This window comes from Lepisosteus platostomus, chromosome 2, assembly GCF_059453375.1.
Source record: "Lepisosteus platostomus isolate fLepPlt1 chromosome 2, fLepPlt1.hap1, whole genome shotgun sequence".
Taxonomy (NCBI): Eukaryota; Metazoa; Chordata; class Actinopteri; order Semionotiformes; family Lepisosteidae; genus Lepisosteus; species Lepisosteus platostomus.
Window position 1 is genome coordinate 17,341,558 of NC_142612.1, and position 21,972 is coordinate 17,363,529.

The 21,972-nt window shown below is 39.2% G+C and overlaps 1 protein-coding gene and 1 long non-coding RNA gene across 3 annotated transcripts; one reads left to right on the top strand and one right to left on the bottom strand.

Moving 5' to 3' along the window:
• Positions 1 to 4,210: 4,210 nt before the first annotated feature.
• Positions 4,211 to 20,274, top strand: LOC148676067 (interferon-induced GTP-binding protein Mx-like). 2 transcript variants are annotated; one of them, XM_088601674.1, is made up of 15 exons: positions 4,211 to 4,315; positions 4,565 to 4,612; positions 6,490 to 6,694; positions 7,934 to 8,126; positions 8,246 to 8,383; positions 8,681 to 8,835; positions 9,306 to 9,444; positions 10,700 to 10,898; positions 11,419 to 11,497; positions 12,442 to 12,564; positions 16,911 to 17,052; positions 17,162 to 17,320; positions 17,890 to 17,966; positions 18,967 to 19,176; positions 19,701 to 20,274. In XM_088601674.1, the coding sequence occupies exons 3-15, from the start codon at positions 6,506 to 6,508 to the stop codon at positions 19,941 to 19,943; spliced, it is 2,046 nt and encodes a 681-aa protein (XP_088457800.1). In that variant the 5' UTR covers positions 4,211 to 4,315; positions 4,565 to 4,612; positions 6,490 to 6,505; the 3' UTR covers positions 19,944 to 20,274. The 2 variants fall into 2 exon arrangements, with proteins under 2 accessions (XP_088457800.1, XP_088457809.1); XM_088601683.1 differs by having other exon boundaries at positions 4,214 to 4,315; positions 18,967 to 19,167.
• On the bottom strand, positions 17,054 to 21,676 carry LOC148676068 (uncharacterized). Its single transcript, XR_015925752.1, has 2 exons — positions 21,309 to 21,676; positions 17,054 to 19,796 (listed from the first exon to the last, which is right to left on the bottom strand). It is a non-coding gene; the product is annotated as an uncharacterized LOC148676068 (long non-coding RNA).
• Positions 21,677 to 21,972: the final 296 nt, after the last annotated feature.

The window sequence follows — 21,972 nt, forward strand, 5'->3', positions numbered from 1 at the left end:
TATAGCGCCTTTCAAAAGTTTTTAGTCCTCCTATAAAAATGTCCCATCTTGTAAACCACAAGGTCTTGTGGACTTTAAACTATGGGGTAGATAGTAGGAAGCTGGGTCATGTAGCAAAAGAATTTAATGTACAGTAAATTCAAATGAGTTGAAAGCCAGTGCAAGGACTCCAAGAGACAAGAGTGATTTGATCACTTGCTTGCAACCTAGACAGGATTCTAGTTGTCTAATTCTGCATTATAGCTTTATAATTGTAGTTTTATAGATTCCTGGAAGTAAGACATTACAATAATTATTGCTTGAATAACTGCATGACCTACAAACTATATATATCTACAAACATAGTTGAGCACAGGAGGTTCAAAGTCAATCGAGCCCAAAACATCACCACCAAATTGTTCATTTTGAATCAGACCACAGACAATGTCACCACATTGGTGACCACAAGTCCCGTCAATTGACAAAGTTACTGCATTGGCTTTAGGTAACTGATTAGAGAAACCCAAGAAAATGACCTCTGTATCACTTGAATTAAAATGCAAAAACAAATTGTGTCATTGAATTGAATGAGTACTTACAGAGCAACCTCAGTGACAGGTTAATGTGGAGGGAAATTGAGTGCAATCTGTATAGAAATGGTTAACTTAACAGTAAATACTGAATAGCAGAGGGTTCAGTCCTGGGTCCTGTGGAACGCCTGATCTAGGTATCCCAAACTGAATTAAAATCACCAAGATAAAATCAGTGCTGCAGGATTTTAAACCATTTCATGTGAAAAATAAAAATACATTGCACAAAGTATGTTTATTTTGTTCTGTAATACTGTGTTGGGCATGTATGAAATGAACTATTTCTTGGAAGTCATCAGCAACTCTTAAATACACATTGTACATCGTTACACAACTATTTCACAATTATTTACTCAACTATATTTTATATTACAGTGTACAGATTTTATTATTTGCTTATTAGACTCACACAAATATAATTGTTACAGTGCTTAACTCAAGGAAATGAATATTTAATACTCTGCTTAAAATAGTTTCGTTTTTCTAGATGGTTCAAGCCTAGAAATAAACTCAATCATTAAAACACAAATTTTACTGCTTTTAAAATGTTTAAACTTAAACTCACCCTTACATATTATTGGAACGTGTGTTACGGCGAAGTACAATACTGTAACGCTTACGGCCGACAAGCACTGTGTGTAAGAGCCGGCGTACCAGAGCGGGTGACGTCACCGCCCTTCCCTGTGATAGCAGGACCACAGCTACTGGGCTGTGGAGAGATCTCTCTTTAGCTCACGGGGCTAGGTCGCTGCAGAGAGACGCGGAAGTCCCGGGTTCGAGCCACCTATACTTTGGGCCGACCAGATGCGGCAAGGGCGCCCGCCTGAGCCCCCGTTGCGTTACATTGGTGTCAGAAGCGGGGCGGGATAGCCCTTCGCCGGGGACGGCGATTTAAGCGGGGGAGAGTGTAACGCTTACGGCCGACAAGCAGTGTGTAAGAGCCGGCGTACCAGAGCGGGTGACGTCACCGCCCTTCCCTGTGATAGCAGGACCACAGCTACTGGGCTGAACAGAGATCTCTCTTTAGCTCACGGGGCTAGGTCGCTGCAGAGAGACGCGGAAGTCCCGGGTTCGAGCCACCTATACTTTGGGCCGACCAGATGCGGCAAGGGCGCCCGCCTGAGCCCCCGTTGCGTTACAATACTTTTATTGAGGATGCCAGTTTCTGACGGATAAACAACAGTTGATACCTGTAATGATACGTTTTTTCATCTCTCTTTACTCTCCAGACCCGTTTCATTTTTCTTACTAGAGAGGACTGGCACATTGTGGTGAAATTGAATACATATTCAAATCGACCCGGGATAGGAATGTACCTGGGCCGTACAGTGTGAGTGCGCGTCCCAGCAACGTCACGCAGAAGCTCAGACGGTTGCCGTATCTAATTCAGTATGCTTTGAAAATCTTTATCCACAGCCGAAATGCACAATAGCTATCTCGGGGACGCATTATTTTTTTCTCATGTCCACATACAGTACATTACGACAGTACAGTACAGTATGTAACACACAAGGACTAAGCCACCGCGGTAAAGTTAGCTTGAAACAGAAAGCCTTCAAACCAAATGCATTTTAAAGACCACGACGTGAAAAGTTTCACGACCTCTACATAAACGTATCAGTGAGCTAATTATTTTTTTTCTGACACTCAGGGTTTTGATTGATGCGCAATTACGCACCATCTGGAACACACCGGGATAAAGTTAGCTTGAAGTTCGAAAACGATTTTGGCACGCCTGTAGCGTTTTCACGAAACCTCTTTGAGTTGCGAGAACACTTGCTTTGTGTATAAAGTACATTGTGAATGTTTTCTCAGCCTTCACTTTGTCTTTTTTATTACATTTTTTGACCACGCACGAATAGTCTTTCAAACCAAATGCATTTTAAAGACCACGACTTGTGAAAATGTCCACAGCCTCTACATCAAACTATAAGTGAGCTAATTATCTTTTTTTAAACCTCTGGTTTTTCAATGATGCGCAATTACGCACTAACAGGAACCCGGGGGACCGCTGTGTACACACGTTCACAACGCGAGAAATACTGTTCAATACGGCTTCGTGCGAAAAACCTGTATATGACCATAGGAAGCAGAACAGCGCAGTCTCCAATTACGCAGACTGTAAGCACGGGAATAAAGCTTTGTTTGATTTCTGAAACCCTTTTCTTTACGTCCTGTTTTCATTCAGGTAAGGGTCAACTATATTCACAATACTGCTGACAGCAGTATTTAAATATTATTTACTTAGCAGTTTATTAAAAACAGCTCCCAGAATGTTGTGCCTTACACACCAGACATCCCCCTTCACCTCATACAACCTTGCTTTGGGTTGTGAAACTTTTCCTTATTTTTTTGACTGTAATCAAGTGTTGTGCACACTAGGCAGGCCTCCTGACCTTTCACAGTCATGCTTTGTTATGTGAAACTTTAATTCTCTTTTTAGGATTTTTTTAACATGGCAAGAGATGGGTGGGGGGGAGCTCTTCAATAGCTTTTTCATCTATAGACACAAACGGATGTAAGCAAGACACTCAGAACCAACAGAATCAACCTGAACTCATAGAAAAACGAGAATGCCCCCGCGACACCTGCACCCCCCTCCTGGACCACTCTGGTATCAACACCCCCAAACCAATCCATACCAGCTAACAAGACTCAGAATCGGTGCAACCCTCCAACCTGGACCAAGAGCAGGATGGGACAAGAACCTGCACCACACTACAGTACATACCCCTCATCCAGACCAGCAGGACAGCCGGACCACAGACAGCACCTTCATGTAACCCCCCTGTTCACTCCAACAGAAAAGCTGAACTGACTCCCACCAGCATGGCTACGCTGCAGCTCTGGTCACACCAGCAGGCCCAATGGGGGATCTGCACCAAGCCCACGAGCTGAACCAACAGGTTTTTACAACACACAGGTTTGTGTTTTGGGGCTGAAGATGAAAATGTCTAACATAGATTTGTTTCGGTTCTAGCAAACAATAATAATAGTTGTTAAAATCCAAACACACATAATGAGATCACTCTCTGTCAGTATGTGTAACACTCTGGGCCTGGGCTTCTCTGTGTTTAGGCTGAAGACAACAACAACATTATTAAATGGACTGACATCCTAATCGGACAAGATACATTGTTTAGGGGAGACTTGACCACCCACTGTCCCCCTGGTAACGTGAAGGTCATTGTCCCTTAGCTTGCCAAAACCAGAATCACTTGGGTCTCTGGGGGGATCGGTGTATGCAAAATCTGAATTCCTAATGCAAGAATTTGTAAATGGTCAATATAGTGATCATATCTTGTCGGCAGATGGTAACTCCAAGGAACAAGTAATAGGTGGAGGAGGCCGAGGTCGGGAGAGGGGAGATCTGTGGTAGGGCTTCAAGAGAGAAACGTGGAGGGATGCACCCTGAGAGTCAGAGGTAGGGCACAGGGGTGATCTGGGAAAGGATGCGGAAAGGTCCAATGTAACGGGGTCCCAATTTAAAATGATCTTTTGATACATAATTAGAAAAAGCGAGTATCTTCAAATATATACTGTACTGTATCCGTGTTATAAGACTAATGTGCTGTTGGCCACTGCCTGGAAATCGCCAGTCTTCTGATGTTACACCTGTGAGTAAACGGAAACTGCAAGTGTTCGTTTCAGTTTCATTTCCCAGACTGTCCTGCCTCCTGCATGTCTAAATGACAAGCGCTAACAAAAAGCTCTTAGGAGCTAAAGACGAGAGAGTCTTCAATCGGGTAAGTCGCTTATTATACACCCTCTGTACTCACAGGGTCAAATAAAATGGTAATAAAATAGTGCTGATTTTGATGAGATTTACTCATAAGTTGACACCATTGAGTCTGATGTAGATTAAAGCTTTTGCAACTAAGATATTTTTATTTAAAATATATCTGTTCATCTTTTATTTATCAACTTCTAAGAACTCGGGCGTTAAGTTCACCTGGCGTTTACAGTTGGGTAAATCTGCTATTTCGTGTTAACAGGTGTTGTCTGCACTTCCACCGCTGTAAGAACGGAAATAATAAAAGCAGGTGAGTCACTGCACCGGTTCCCACTCATTGAATACAGCGTTGAACCGCTGTTTAACACACAACTAAAAGAAAAATACAGTAGAAATGTTATGACCTTGAATTATATCTCCGGTTTTCTTCGTACTGACTCGATTCAGCAGCTGCGCTCCGGGATCTTCTCACAGATTGATAGAATGTTAAATTTCCGCATAGACAAATGACCAAAATGACTAATGACTTTAACATATATACTGTAAACTATATGAAATTAAACAAGTTATGTATTTCTAACTTTGCTTTGCTTATTTGTAAATACTAGTTTTAGGACAATGTCGGTAATACCGTTTATTGGCTAAACGCCTTTGAGTATGGAGTTCATTTTGTTTCTTGCGGTATCAGATTTTAATCCGAATAATCAACACTCGGTTATTCAAAATTTCACAAATGTATGCATGTATTCGTGCTTTATAATTATATTTTTTTAAGAGCAATACAGGTGTCCATATGAAACACGTGGTATTATTGGGACATACTGTATGTATTTATTGTAAATATTACCGGGTTCAGTTCTGGATTTGGGAGTTCTGGATTTGTGGAGTTGTTTCAAACCGTGTTAAAATTCCTCCAGGTTTCCTCCTTTCTCTAACAGTCAAAAAAACATACTGGTACAGTAGGTTAAGTGTCTTCTGAGAAAATGGGCACTGGTGTATGTGTGTGTATTTCTGTCTGCCCTGCGATGGAATGGAGTTCCAGACTCCATGTAGTGTACAAGACAAAGGATGAGAAAGAGATGAACATCAACAGAACGTTGTAGCCATGCGCCATCTAGTGGTTACTACAGGGCTTGCAGGCAAAATGGATTTTGCTCTCTTCTGTCTTCAGTGATTACTTAACCAAGTAAAGAGCCCAGCTTCTTATAATTTGAAAGTTGTAAAATAATATCAAAACAGCGGTAAATTTATATTGGAGTAGGAGAATTGTATCCAGGCTGCTATTTTTTCATTTAGTTTTTAAGAAAAAATCTATTTGTGAGCTGCTACAGTACATCACACTGCAACTCACAACTGGCAACCCACTAAAGCTACTGTAAGCAGGTGTGAGTCTGGCAAGCACCTGGATGGGAGACCTGCTGGGAAAGCTAAGGTTCCTGGTGGAAGAGGTGTTAGTGGGACCATTAGGGGGTGCCCTGTAAAGTGCTTTGAGTGGGAGAGAAAAAAAGTGTAAGGATAGTGTATATTTCTTTTTTTGGACTTTGCCAGTAAAACATGTTTTAACTATGTATACGTCTGTGCTGGTTGGGAGAGCTAAGGAACAATTAATGTCACTTTCCATCAGAACTGGTGGATTTATTATTTCAAAAGGAGGTCACACAGGGTACGCATATTTATTATTTTTTTAGAATATTGACTACTATGACATTTGTTAACATCAGACCAAAAAACACCTCATTCTCAAAGGAGCTGCAGAAAAGGTTTAGGAAAGAATTTAAAATGATTACACGGAGTTTACTGAATTCATTGGGTGGCACATTTCATGCAGTCATTGCCTCAAAAGGATTTACAACTAAATACTGACATTGCCACTTGTTTAATTTTACATTAAAGGAATATGTTCCAGTCCTTAAGGTCACTTGTATTCACTATGGTATATGACAGTATAAAAAAATATATTTATCGGTTCATATTTATCTCATGATTACAAGTGCAAATTAATCAACTGTAATGCAAAATAACAGTTCTGAATTTTCTGTTCCAATACTTCTGGAGAAGACTGTAGAATTTTGGAGAAATCTTTCATAAACAAATGAAGGTTTGATTGTGTTTTGTAACTAGTATATGAAGATTTGGAAAATCAAAATATCTGCATAATATTGATTAAGAATAACTTCCCTCTTACAGGTTAAAACTTGCACCCATGTCAAGTCAAAAGAAGTCGAAGAGCAGCCCTATGAGGCCTTTAATCAGTGCGGGCATAAATGGTACTGAGATAAAATCTTTGCCGATTACAATTTGCTCCAGTGGGACTAGTGCCCACACATTGGGCATCTCTGCCTCTCCTTTGCCATTTGGAGCATCAGATCCAGGAGCGCTGCCTGAGAACAAGGTACTGAAATATACACACCAAGCCAAGGGAAAGCCTATTTTACACATGTACTGTAGCCTTCTAGAGGAGGGATGTGGAATGTAACAAAACCAATACGAGTAAAAATATAAGGTCAATAAAAAACAATGGTTAGACAAATGGGTGATAACTCACTCAGAAATGACAAAGATACTTGTAACATGAAGTCTAACATACATTGACTTTAACACTTTTTTATTGACAAATTTGCAATTTAAGTTGGTATCATAACTACTTCAGTATCCCTACACTTGAGGACAAGTAAATATTTACTTACTGACATAGACAGTAACTTTAGACTTAACTTTATCAAACATGTTTGGAAGTCAAAATGGATCCAATTTATGATGTCCTAAGGTGTGTTCAAGTCATTACATGTTGCTTGTCAGAGAGGTGCATTTATAAAGACGTAGACTCTGAGGAATTATTTTGTGTCAGGGTTAGGGCTTTCCATTAAGGGCCACAAAAAATATAAGAATATTTTGAACACTTAATTCTAAGTGTAACAATAAGATTTGCCACTGCATAAGACATAAGAGGCCTGATTAAAACAAAATCTTATTTGGTAAACCAACTGTTGAAGCTAAGGATCTCTGTCATCAGAATGCCTCTGTGTAGGTAGCTGTGTCAGCATACGAAGGCTGCAAAAGGAAAGGTTTATTCCATGCTGAAAAGAAAAGAAAAAGCATTCCAGGCTGAAAAAGGCTTTAGAGCCAAAACATTATCTCTTTTCTTTTCAGCATGGAATAAACCTTTACCTGACAAGTCAGATTTCTCCCAGGATTTCCTGAAAAGGGAGTCAAGTTTGCTCCTAGTGTTGTACTAGGCATTGTGCCAGGATTTACTCTTTATTTTGTGCATGTTTTACAACAGAACTCCAATTTGTAGTTTGTTAATTTCCACTACTATGCTGATAAACACATCTACTTATTTTCAGAAGACCTATCAAGATTAATAAAGGGACATTATGAGACACCTCATCCTGATTACATGATTAGATTTTTTAATCTTGTTTTTATTTCCATTGTTTGAGGGATTATATTGTTCCAACTAAGACTTAGAGACTGTTGATTCTGAAACATAACACTGTACATCTTGAAGTTGCAGTGTAAAGGCAGCAAAAACATTTCATGATGGAGCTTTAAGTACACTCCAAAGTCTTGCCCAGACCACTTGTTTTCAAGGGAGTCCACATCTGAAGGGATGTTGTGTTCCATTCAGCACAGCAGCATTGCCCTGAGTAAGCAATATGAGGAGAAGGTGCGGCCCTGTATTGACCTGATCGACTCCCTGCGGTCTCTCGGAGTGGAGAAAGACCTGGGCCTACCAGCCATCGCTGTCATCGGAGACCAGAGCTCGGGGAAGAGCTCTGTGCTGGAGGCTCTGTCAGGAGTAGCCCTGCCCAGGGGGAGTGGTGAGGTCTTAAATAATATCAACCTTAATGACTAGGACTGAACTAAAACTCTGCCATTCCTACCCCTGGTTTCCTGGATTCGTTACTTACAGGGCTCTAATCACAGTTTCGGTTTACAGGGATTGTAACACGGTGTCCCCTGGTGCTGAAACTCAAGAAAGTGAAAGTAGGCCAGCCATGGAAGGGAAGACTCACATATAAAGAATCAGATGTTGAACTGAAAAGCCCATCAGAGGTGGAGAAAGAAGTTTCCACAGGTTAGGCTGTTCATTATTCACGCCCCTTTTGAAAAAGTGATACAGTAATAATAATCATGGGCAGTTCTATAGCATTGCAAATAGAAAGTATCCATGAACTGTCCTGCTCCTGAGGGATCTCAATTATAAAACAAACCCCAGTGGCATTTGGCCAGTGCAATCCACCCTGGGAATCAGCCCTCTGGCAAAGGCTTGATCTGACCTATGAGCCCCAGTGCTGTAGGGAAAATCCTCACATACTGTAATGAGCCTCTCAGGAACTTGTATGATCAACAACATGCTTTTACTTTCTTTCAGCCCAAAACGTCATTGCTGGCAACGGGGTTGGGATCAGTGATGAAATGATCAATCTGGAGATTCAGTCGAGTGATGTTCCTGATCTGACACTAATTGACCTTCCTGGGATTGCCCGAGTAGCTATCAAGGACCAACCCAGAGACATAGGAGACCGGGTAATGACTAAAGAATTCAAAAGGCCTTGGGGGTGATATTTGATGCACGCTTAACGTTTGACCCACATGTGCCAAATATTGTCAAAACATCTTTCTTTCACCTCAAAAATCTCACTAGACTACGTCCTATGTTATCGCTAACGGTGGCTGAAAAGCTGATCAACACATTTGTCTTCTTCCAAATTGACTACTGTAATGCTCTACTCACTGCGGTTTCTAAATCCACATTGAACAAACACCAGTATGTCCAAAATGTCCAGTATGCCCAGATAGGTTTTAACCTCCCTAAAAGGTACAATAAGTTTATTCTGTAGATTCTGGTAATAGCACTCATCATTTGTAAACAACTCTGTGAAAAGAAAGTTCTGAAGTTATGGGTTAGGAGTCGCAGGGTGCATGGTTCTTGATCATATTTACTGTCCAATTTTACTGTACTGTACAATTTTACCAGCCGTTTACTATATCCCCAGATTAAGGGAATGATCCGCAGGTTCATACAAAAACAAGAGACCATTAATCTGGTGGTGGTGCCTTGTACTGCTGACATTGCGACCACAGAGGCTTTGAAGATGGCAAAGGAAGTGGACCCATTAGGGGAGAGGACACTGGGTAAGAACAATGAGCACATTCATCTGTGTTGACTGTAAAACATGTGCAGCTAAAGTAGTAAGACTTCTTTGTGTAAAGAAGTCTCCCCTGTTCTTGGTTCATGTTTCACTATTCATTCTGAAGAAATCAGCTGAGTTGACTTTGTCAGCTCCTTGGAAGATATGGAATACATCCTGATATATTGTATCAGTTATCAGTTCCCCTCATATTCCTCTCTGTTCAGGAATAAAATTTTTAGGGCTTTTACGCTGTTAGTGAAAGACATTCATTTAAGTCCCAGAATATATCTGGGTCCTCTTCTCTGGAATAATTCTAGAGCAGAAAAACCCTTTCTATAAAGCCTGTACTAGGGAGACAAGATTGTATACAGTTTTCTAAATTAGTTCATTCTAGAGAGTTACAGAAGAGTGTTTGACATATCTGTACCACCCCTTCATGTACTGTATATTTTACTCTTTTAACTATACTGTATATCCTAACATTTTATTTGCTTTTTTCCCTTACATTGTCATATTATTTGTAATTTATTTTACTTCTTCTTTTTAATTGGATCCTGTACACATTCTAGACAATAACATCTCTCTCATCTCACTTTCTCATTTAGGAATATTATTCCTTTTTTTTAAATCTACCTATATTGGTTTCCCCCTACTAAATCCAGAATAATGCACAAAGAATGATCTGGGCTTTAAAACAGGAGTCTAAAATCCTGTTTTTTGGTGTTTGTTACAGCTGAGCTCTGTAAGACAACTAGATCAATGATTTAAAGCTCACTATGAAATCCGCAAGATAATGTCTCACCAGGACTAGGTAGAAGAACACTGTTTCAGAGGCACTGTACAATCTCTGCTCTCTCCTGGTTCCAGAGCACATGCTGAGCTTGATCAATCACTAGGTCACGTAACAGGTCTCATAGCTGGTAGGATTAGAATTAATTTACTGATTCCATGCTGCAGTTACCTGTAATGGAAATTAGACCTCGTTATTTCTTCAGATATTTGAAGTGACTGTACGATTGCAAAACTGGTGTAATATCATTAGTGGAGTACCACGGGCACTAGGACCTGTACTAGAACCACTGAACCTGCCTTGTGACCAGTTTACTGCCAGTTTAGGTTTAGATTTTTTTACTATTTTTTAATGATGGCAGAATGGTATAGTTATGCAGTAAGTAGATTTTTGAGGACTACAGAAAATCTTGATTGGATTTTTCAGAAATAATTGTTTTTGTCTGTTTTGTTGTTGTTTGCTGAAGGGATCCTTACCAAGCCAGATTTGGTTGATGAGGGCACTGAAGAAAATATTATCAGTATTGTCCATAATATAGTCATTCCTCTGAAGAAGGGTTACATGATTGTGAAGTGCCGTGGTCAGAAAGATATCAATGAACAACAGACACTGGCGGATGCAATCGAGAAAGAAAAGGCTTTCTTTGAGGATCACCCTCATTTCAGGCAAGCAAGCTGCCCGTGTGTGGAAAACCAAAATACAATTATAAAACACAGTAAAACCATGCATGATACAGTAGTATGAACATGTATTAGAATAGTTTTAACTGTACTTTTTACTTCTTGTGCATGGGAAATAAAAAACTGTAGTTGTAAATCTTGAAACATGACTAAAATAGGATAAAATACTGGATATTATTACAGTTCTGTTCCAGAACAGAGAGAATCAGCAGCCCATAAGAAGAATAACAGCATCCTATGTGTATTTCAAACTGCTTTTTAGTTTGTGGAGAGAATAATTTTCTCCATCGGATGTTTTGATTCGTCGTGTCAGTTAATTATACAGAATTGCTTACTTGTTAAATAAAGTACCATTTTCGCAAAAGCAGATACAAAAACAGAGTCACACCTGATTTATATAACAAGATGAAGAAGAAAAAACTACAGAATTCTGCAGCTTTTTTATTTTCATAATCGTTTAAACCTACAACATCATGACAGTTTACTTCTGTTTTGTGGTTCACAGGTCACTTTTGGATTCCAAGAAAGCTACGATTCATTTTCTGGCTGAAAGGCTGACTAAGGAGCTTGTGGAGCACATTAGTGTAAGTTCTGATTGGTCGGTTACAATGGACCACACCTTTCAAATGTCTGTTTCAGGTTGTGGTAAGTGTAGTCAAGTGTAGAAATAAAACCCATTTCTGATTATGTGAATTTGCCACAACACTTTCTTCACCTTCTACATCTCAGTCAAATACTGTACAGTACAGTGAAACAGAGCTTAACTGTCTTGACATCTTAAACATGGACAGATTACAGATGATAATAAAGCTAAGGGCTATCATATTATTGTACGTAACATGTATTTTAAATTATTTTTCAATAATAACATGAAGCGGTATACAATAGCATCTCTCTATCAGAACTTCTCAGTCTGGTTCATTACAGATATATATATATTTCTAGATTATGTTTGCTTGCGCAGTGATTTTATTAGTTGTAGGAGCAAATATTTCTGTGACTAAATCTTTGAATTTAATCTTTTTGACTAAATCTTTGAATTTAAGCCTGAAATAGATTTTTACATAGCAGTGAGGAGGCATTCAAAACCAGGTGCACATCAACCATTTTGTTTGACACTACTAAGGAATTAGCTGGGGTTTGCCAAATCTGCCCTTACTTTTGAAAACATTTTATGAAGACTAGCATCCATTCAGGGGTATATTCTGACCTGTGCCTGTTGCTTGCGGGTATAGGCTGCAGCTAAAAAGCAACCCTGTGCTGTATGAAGTGGTTGGAAAATGAATGGTCTACAAAGGGCTCATGGTGATACTTGATGAGGTTGTTTTAATAGTAAGAGTGTGTTTGTGCTGAGAACCTCATGAGTAAAAACATGTCCTACGTCATTAGAGCTGTCTAGTAAATTGGGGCTTGTCACATCACTTCCAAATCTATACCCTTTACCACCACTTCTTGAGCTTAAGAAAGGTACTTGATTCAACACCCATTCCTGCTCGGGTCATATCTGAAGCAAGTCTTTATTTTCTAGAAATCTCTCCCTCACCTGCAATATCAGATTGAACAGAAACTTCTGAAGACAACCAACGATCTTAAGAAGGTTGGAGAGGGAGCCCCACAGGATGAGAAACAGTTGCTGACTTTCTTGATTGAGGTAAGGGCTGCAGCTGTTCTTTGGTTTCATGAACCTGAAGAAACTACACAATTCCCTACTTTACTTGCACTTAGTGCAGCAGATATTATGATAACAGGAGGTACGTCGTATGGAACACTCAGCCAAGAAGCAGATACTACTGATTCTTTCAAAAAACATCTGATTTGATTACATTCGATTAATCAGCACCTAGAAAAAGCTACATTGGCCGGATGGCCTCTTCTCATTTGTAATAGTTTTTACGGTCCAGTTTTGATTGTTTGATATTTGTGTAATTTAAATTATTTCCCCCCCTTTTAGGCTTTTGAGAACTTGTTATACATTATTATGTTCCAGATCAAATGTAGTCACAAATGAGGAATCACAAAAATTGAGAATATCAGGCAATGACCAAGCTGATCAGAATAAGTCAAATAAATGATCATAACCCCCATCTTGTAAGGATTTTTGCCAAAAATATACCAGAGTGGTTAGTATAGGTAGAAGCACATGCATTCTTTGTTCTCTGGCACAGCTTCGGTGAAAAGAGCAATAATACTTGGTTAAACCAATATTTATTAACAATGACAGGGCGACACACTACACACAACATAAACATACAACACAATGCAAGTTTCCCTATGTACAGTAGACGTTTATAGACAAGGTGTCCCAGAGGCCTAACGTTCTGTCCTAACCATCCAGAAAAACCCCAGACTATTACCAAGTATTCAACTCTTGATGCCTACCAAGACCAGAATAAGAGATCAGCTGAATTCTAAACTAAGTAGACAAACTCTCTCTCTGCAAACCTGGATGCCACAAAATAAATAGGAACTCATCTCTCTATTCTGAAATGCACTCACTAAGCAGGAGAGGCAGTTTTCAACTGAGGGATTCTTCACTCAGGAAATCCAAGTTCCCTAAAAACTACAGAATAACATGGTCTTATGTAAGGTTCACATACTTGTTTTTTTTTAAGAAGCCCTTGTCTGGCACATGCTTTATGTTCTGTGTTGTCCTGTTTCCTCTCTGTCTTTTATCCCAGTCTTTTGATACTCTTTCAATCATTTATCCAAAACTTAACTGAGGTAAACCAGAAGATTCTTTGATCAGTGTGTCTCATACTCAGCACAACTAAATAATCATCCTTTGGCTTGAAGCTCTGAGAAGTGGAAATTTTGACACTAGGTGGCCCATGGTGTTTAGATTCTTAGAGACACCTCCATTGTCACCTACTTCAGCCTGTAACATTATCAATGTTTAGGAGATGTACTGTAGTAGTAAAATGGACTCAAAAACAAAATTGTGAGATTGTCAGAAAACAGGAGAAAAGCAAAAAACACATCTAAAAAGGCATTTGGTGTGTGACATTTTGTGAAGGCCTTATTATGCGCTATGGATGGAGCTCTGTCGCCCACTTCTGGGATTAAATCATGGTCACCCATGGGCTCACAGCACCCCTCGCTAGAAAGCACACCCCACTGCACCACACCCAGTCTTATGACGCAGCAGAAATCTACACTAAGCTTAGAGAGGGTGATGTCACTCCTATAAAATGCTTACTACCACTTAGCCCCATTACACCAATATGAATCATATTAATGGCCAAAACCTCATTCTCAATTATCAAGTGCCTTTTCTGCATTTGCATTTGTTTTTCTCCATCTACATAAGAACTGCAAAAAAATGTTGGGTGATTGTAACTTATAAAAGGTGTCACATATTATCAGAATCAGATTGACCTTTCAGAAAAGCCTTCTGGTTTTCTTCTTCTTGTCATGATGATTACATGTAAGTGGTACAGTATAAGTACTGTAAGTTTCAATCTAGTTAGGATTTTTAAGGAAAGAAAGCTTATAAAATTGAATATCAAAGACCTAATTTGACTCCAATCCCATTTGCTTTAGCTCAATTACAACACTAGAGATTTTTGGTCTTTGAAATTGAGCTTCTACCTTCCAGCTTCTTCAAAGTTATAAGATAATGTAAGAGCCCCATCTGTTTAGTAGTTGTGTGGCAGAACTGCAATGGTTTTAGACTTTAGAGGTTTAGAGATGTACAGTAAGTAGAGGCCCTTGCAGATGTTGATCTGCACATGATTCAAGAGCGCATCGTTCTACCATTACTCAATAGAACCTACATGTTCGAGAGAAGGAACAAGGATGTACTGTACATGACAAAGTCTCTAGCATTCAGCTGAGTTAAGACTAATCTAACATTAGATTAGTGTCCTATATTCAATGGATTTTTGGGATATAGTTACATTCTGGAAACTGCAGATCCTAGATACTTCCATTCAAAGATATTTAGGGTATTTACTACGATTACTCGAAACTGTCAGGTAGGAAAATTAACCAATGGTTGTGCAAGAATGAGCAGTAACTCTATAGTGTTTATTTTGATATTTGTGAATATCATATCTGAGATGGTTCTCTTGAAGGAAGGCTACACATATCTGTCCATAACCGCTAGGCCAAACTCAAAAGGCCATCAGCTTCTGTGGGTTTCCAGTTACAAGATGTAAATACACCTACAAGCCCATTAAAATGAATTTCATATGTGTGGCCATGCAGGAACGGTATAATAAAATTAAACAGAACCGCACCACCATCAGGATATTTCTATGCTAAAGTTAAAGTCACCCATGTCACCCAGCAACTTACAACTGGCAACCCACTGAAGCTAAGCAGCTGTGAGCCTGGTCAGTACCTGGATGAGAGACCCCCTGGGAAAAACTAAGGTTGCTGCTGGAAGAGGTGTTAGTGAGGCCAGCAGGGGGTGCTCACCCTGTGGTCTATGTGAGTCCTAATGCCCCAGTATACTGACAAGGACACTATACTGTAAACAAGTGCCGTCTTATGGATGAGATGTAAAAGCGAGGTCCTGACTCTCTGTGGTCATTAAAAATCCCAGGGTGTTTCTCGAAAAGAGTAAGGCCAAATTTCCCATGCCTCCTAATAATCCCCCTCTATGAATTGGCTACATTACTTTGTTCTCCCCCCTCCGACGGCAAGTGGAGTGACCTGCCGGTCGCATTTAATGGCAACGTCAGCTCAAAGATTTGGTTCAAACCATTAAATGGAGATGGGCGTGCCGACAAGCGGACCCTGCTGATGCAGGATTAACGCTAGGATGAGAGAGGATAGAGTTTAACCCATTTTCCATAGATAGAGAAAGAGCATGACTTCAGCTAGAATGGGATGCTGGTGCATTGCATTGTTAACCAGTAGCGCTGGTACTGTACCTTTATACAGTATACAGCTGGGATTGGAGTAACTGAGGTAAAATTCATTGACCAGAGCAGGGACTTCCACAGCCCTCCAGTGATGAATCCAGGAGCCAAAGCTACTACATGTATGTCATTCTGTCCTTTATACAGAAATACTCCAAGCAATTAAAGTAGAACATAAAACTGAGCATAAAGGCACAAACTTCCAGGTTCAGAGACAGGGTGTCAGATTATTGAACTCTGCCCCTACCACTGACTCACACTGCTGTTTTTTTCTCTCCTCACACTGTTTGTCTGACTTGTTTTTTAAGTTGTATGTTATTTAACTTGTTGTTATTGCTGTTGCTGCTGCTGCTGTTTTTTGTTAATGTTTTTGGTGATTCCTTAATGTCTTTGTATCTGTGCATACCTGTACATGAAATTAAGCATTTCATGACGCTTGTGCATATCTGAAATTAACTGAACTGGACCGCCCATCAGAATACCTTTGTTCCATCTTGTGGAGCTAAATTATGTCAAAACAAATTCAAGAATACCTTCCAACAGCCTGAGGTATAGTATTATTCAGAAAGGAAAGGACAAAGGAGAAAATGAATCCCTAATTTAGTAGAACTGTGTATCGGAGAGCCATGGCAGCTGCCCACGTGAGCTATTAAATGAAGGGGTAGTGTCGCCAACCGTGGCCTGCAAGGTCAGAGGCTGCTTTTTGGCCTTCTTACTCGTGGTTTTGAGGGAGGAGGTTCCAGGCGCCAGTACTGATGAATCTCATTTCAGCTTTTGCCCCCCCCCATTCTATATCCTCCCACTTCAAGAGCCCAGAGGTGAGGGGATGAGGCAGGATGTGAGAATTATCTATTCACATCATCGATATACTGAAGTAGTCCTTACCATTGCATTTTCATTGCACGTCTAGATTTTCTTTCTTAATAGAAGACTGCTGTCCTGATCTCCAGGACTCTTATTCTGGAGCTGAGGAAACAATCTGTGGAACATTGTCCACAAATGGGTAATTGCAGGTCCTTTATTCATGCCGCGAACTGTGGACAGAGCACCAAGCCAAACTCTTAGCCTTAGCAAAGGTTTGCCGGTCAGTGGTCTTGTCAATTATTGCCTCTATTGTCATTTTGATTTCTAGAAAATTCGGAGATTTAACGATGCTCTGTCGGAAGTCACCCGGGCCGAGGAAAGTGTGGAGCCTGAAGAAGGCCGGCTTTTCACCAAAATCCGAAAAGAATTTGTGAAGTGGAAACAGCACCTGGACAAAAAGGCCAACAAATGTGGGCTGAAAAACCACCTCACCTTTATTTCACTTCATTTTAAGTGCGAGGTTTTCCGCAGGCAGGTTGTCTTATTTCCTCTTCGCTCTCCTGTTTTTCCCGTTTCTAGTGGAAGAGCACCTGCGGGATGAGGTGGAGGAATATTCCAGGACATACAGGGGCAGGGAGCTTCCTGGGTTTGTGAACTATAAGACATTTGAGGTCATTGTGAAGGAGCACATTGAAGACACGAAGGAGCCTGCTCTCCATGTCTTGAAAAATGTTACAGGTGAGAACATTGGTTTTTGCCTTTATCAAACATAAGGCCTGCACAGACAGAACTAATGACCTCCAAATATCAAAAGAGTGAACCACATACACTTTCCAACCCCTCTATTACAGTAGAGTCATCAGCAGTCATCCACTTTAGAAATATATAAACCACAGCTGTTATCTTTACATGGAAACCAAAATCATTTACAGTTAACTCTCCACTTACGCGGATGGCTTTGGAAAATAAATATTGAAAAAATGCATATACCGTCATGTTATTTTCTTTTTTTTACCTTGTGTGTACTTATTTTTAATATCTTGAATTACCATAAGAGGTTAGTAGGGTTTTTTATAAAGGGTATAGGGTAAAATTTGACTATACGCAAATTTGGTTTTACAGGCTACTCAAAAAAGTTAAGAGTTGACTGTAATGAGAGAAGTAGCATTGCACTCATTAATTTCAGCACCTTATAATGGTGTCAGTCACTAGCTTTTCTAAATAATCATCTTACTTAACAACAAAGCCTACATTTTGTTTCCTGAAATCCAGTAAGATGCTGTGCATTGTTTTTTTTTTAATCACAGAAATCATCCATTCTGCTATTACCACCTTTGCCACCAATCACTTTCAGGCTTTTCCAAATCTGTTGAGAGCTACAAAGGTATTGTACCCTCACATTCTGTCTGATGGTATTTACAGTATGTACAGTATCTCTTGGTGATCCTAAATATGAATCTAACATTTACTGATTTAAAGTGCTCTCTGCCCTAATCTAGCAGAAACTTAATCCACTGGAGTAATTTTATTTATTCTCTATGATGAATCTGTTTTCTTTTAGCTTTCTGTGCTATTGTGCAAATTCTAGTGTTAGAATTAACATGGTGCACTTCAATAACCTTAAATGCCAGACTGTGTAGTTAACTAAGAACAGAAGAATGCTCACAAATGAGAGGCTCTTTACTCCATCTTGCTCCTTGGTTTCTACTGAACATTCATCTAGCTCCTTTGGGTTTAAATTATATCAGTCAGCTATGTCCTGAAAGAAGCCAGGGTACCTATCAGTCCTATTGTCAATATTGCATTCAGACTTTTGTATAATAGTGTAGTAGGGTTGTGTGATGGGGAATTATCACTGTAGAGGCACAAACTGAATTCCATTGTTCTACAAGGTGACCATCATAAACAGGAATTAAATGTTTTTTGAATGCCTTGCCTCACATGGCCTGTTTTAATAATCTTTTGAGCAGTCACAGCACCCAATCACACACATGTTAAAAGATACCTGATAAGAGGTATGAGCGTGGTGTTGAGCGGACCAGATTTATTTTACAATGCTTTGGCTGCAAATCTAGGGTTTATCTCATCTTTACACAGGGATCTTTTGTTTTGAAGATAACACCCATCTCAAAAAGACTGCAAGGAGAAAAAAAATTAAAGAGCAGAACTGAAGGGTTGATTCTGAAACCACTATTTTGAAGAATTTGTTTTTCTCACTCCACTTTTTTGAAGCCCCTAAATTTATTTTATATCTTAAAATATTTCTATTTATTGGAAATATCTTGGTGTGAGCAGATGATCCATAAATAATAGGTTAATGAGTGATATGGAAAAGCACTTTAAAATACATGTGATGGCTAATGGTTGTTTATTCACACTTGAAGGTCTATGTTGAAGACCTACGGGAACATGAGGAAAAGATATCTATTGAAATGGTGCGGCACCAGTTTGAAATGGAGAAAATGGTCTATTCCCAAGACTGTCTCTACAGCTATGAACTAAACACAACCAAACTTAAACTCGTCTCCCTTTCAACAAATGCTGACCTTCGGGAGATGGCTCATCACGTCAATGCTTACTTTAAGGTAGAGAATGTAAGAGAGTGAGGGATGCAATGGGAAGTAGTTAATACAAATTGCATTTTTTAATGTGTACCCTTTTGTAAAATTAGCAACAGAGACCTCTATTAAATTTAAATGAATGTTAAAGTTAAAGTAATATGCATTCTGTTCTTACTGTTCCTGGTCCAGGACAAGTGAGAAATTATCAGCTTACTTTTGGCTGAACAACAATTGTATAAAACAAGCAACTGGATGTCTTATGATTCTGCTAGCATGGGATATTGGAATGTACTGTACCATTGCTGAAGTAACTGTGGTTAGTTTCGTATAAGAATGTGTGTCATCAATTTATCTACTATTAAAAATACTTCAGTAGTTTTTAGCATATAAATCTCAAACCACTGCACATAGAAAACAAATTACAAATGCAATATAAAATTAAATCATAAGCCCACAGCGTATGTACAGTATTAGAACAGAATACTACTTTGATAAGACATAATATCACACCCGTAAAGAATCCAAAGTTGAAAATCCTTGCTTTCTTGCATTTCTAGATTGCCTCTGATCGTCTGGCCAACCAGATTCCACTGATCATCCAATTCCACATGATGGAGCAGTACATCAACAGGCTGCAGACGTCCATGCTGGCGCTGATTGGGAACAATGGAGAAACCAAAATGGCCAGGCTGCTTTATGAGAATAAAGACATCACCGACTCTAGGCTTGCTCTTCAGAACCGCATAGAGCGCCTCAGAAAAGCTCAGCAACACCTCTCCAAATATGTAGTCATTTTTTGAAGCCTGAAGCATAACCACTCCAATCTGTTATGTACCATTACAAGGCAAAATGTTCTGCTGTCATTTAATATTTCCTATTGCTTTTAATTATTAAGTGTAGCAACATCTAAACTACATAATAGTCTAATGTATTTCAGAGAATTAAAAATGTGAATGTTTTGTAACTCTTAATGTGACTGCAAAGATCTTAAGATGTAAAATATTACTTGATGTTTTTTCCTCTTGTATTCCTCTAACTCATTGCTTCTTAGGAAAGAAGAGCCTGGCATTCTTAGCATTAATAATGTTCTTTATAGATGTTTTGGAATAAAGGGGGACCTTCCTCTTTCAATCTCGTTTTTTCTCCTAGGAGCAGAAGAACAGATAAGTGTGCAAGTTTCTGTGAGTAAAAGTTTCTCTGAATTTCTGGAAAGTTCTGGATGTTAGCAGCAATAAATTTATTTTATTGCAGTGGCACGTGAAAGAGTCAAATTGTGACATTAAGACAAGACTGCAAGGTGGTTGAAAATATAGAACACCCCAATTCTGTTATTTGAAGCTAATTTGCATTGGGAGGTTAATACTAATGAACTCTATTCCTTTTGTATGTTCCAGATTCCTGCTCACTTTTACTGTAAACTTTTAAATTCTGAAATGAACACGGTCTAGCCCTAGAATACTCCTGCTATCATCCAAATTGTGTATCTCAAGCTATGGTGGATATTTAATATACATTTTTATTTAGTGCTCATACATGGATAATATAGTATGTTACAGTCACAATCAATGCATTTAATTTTAGAATCTAGACCGAAATAAGTGCAGAAATATTGTAAAGTATGCCATATTGTAGTGAATAATATTGAAACATACAATACATTTAAAAAGAATCTTAATGCAAGTTAAAAGCCTGCATCCGGAAAGTGTTATGTAAAACATTTAAACCATGTCTAGAGCAGGGTTCTCCAACACTGGCCCTGGAGAGTCACAATCCAGCAGCTTTTGTAAAGTATGTCACTACTCAGTTTCTAAAGACTATGCAGAATTTGTTTGACCAATTAAGCAGATAATATGTTCAACTAAGCAATTTAGAGATGATTTGGGACTAAAATCCAAGACCCCTTCAGCCCTCAAGAAATAGACACCTTGCACAGATCACATACTTAATTGTTACTTAATCAGTAACACACAGTAGATCCCAATCTTTAAAGAAGTTGACCTAGAAGAGTAACTGAACTGGGGTTCCCCCACGACCAGGGTTGAAGAACAACAACCCACATTATGCTACACAGTCAGTGTAAAAGTGATGGAAATGATGTCACAGTTCTTGCTCAGTTTTTCCATTTTTGTGTCTAGAGCTGCAGCTGATTGTATCATAACCAGTACCTGGAATCATGCAGTGGGAATAGCTTGTTCAAAGCGCAAACCGGGAAGAGGTTTAATTTAAAATAAAGTATCCTCGATCACAAGGTGGTGCTGTAGAACTAAAATCGATCTTAACACCGCCTATCGTAAAACCTTTCTGCTCTCCTCAGGTGTGAGAAGGGTCTAAAACAGAAACGTTGTTTCTTTTTATTTTTTTTGTTTCTACTTTTCAGTAGGAAAATAACCTCTACTTTTCAATTTGCAGTTCACAGATGACGCGGCTCCCAACTTTACCGTATGTGCTCGCATAGAAGCGCAACTGCAGAAATAGTTATTTTCGAGACTAGTTACTGATAATAACTCCTTACACTTATATAGCGCTTTTCTGGACACTTCACATACACTCCCCTCCACCACCACCAATGTGCAGCCCCGCCTGAATGATGTGACGGCAGTCATAATACGCCAGAACACTCATACACTCAACATGGATAAATTTACCATATTGCCCAATGGACGTCTGGATTACTAGTCACATTCGTTCTTTTTCTCACATAGGTTACGAAACGATTTTAAATCTGGATTGTATTATAATACTGGATTATATTTTACAGTCATTCTTTTATTTTGGTTACTCGAGAAAAACAACATTTGAATAATCCCTAATGTTAAATGCTTGACAGTC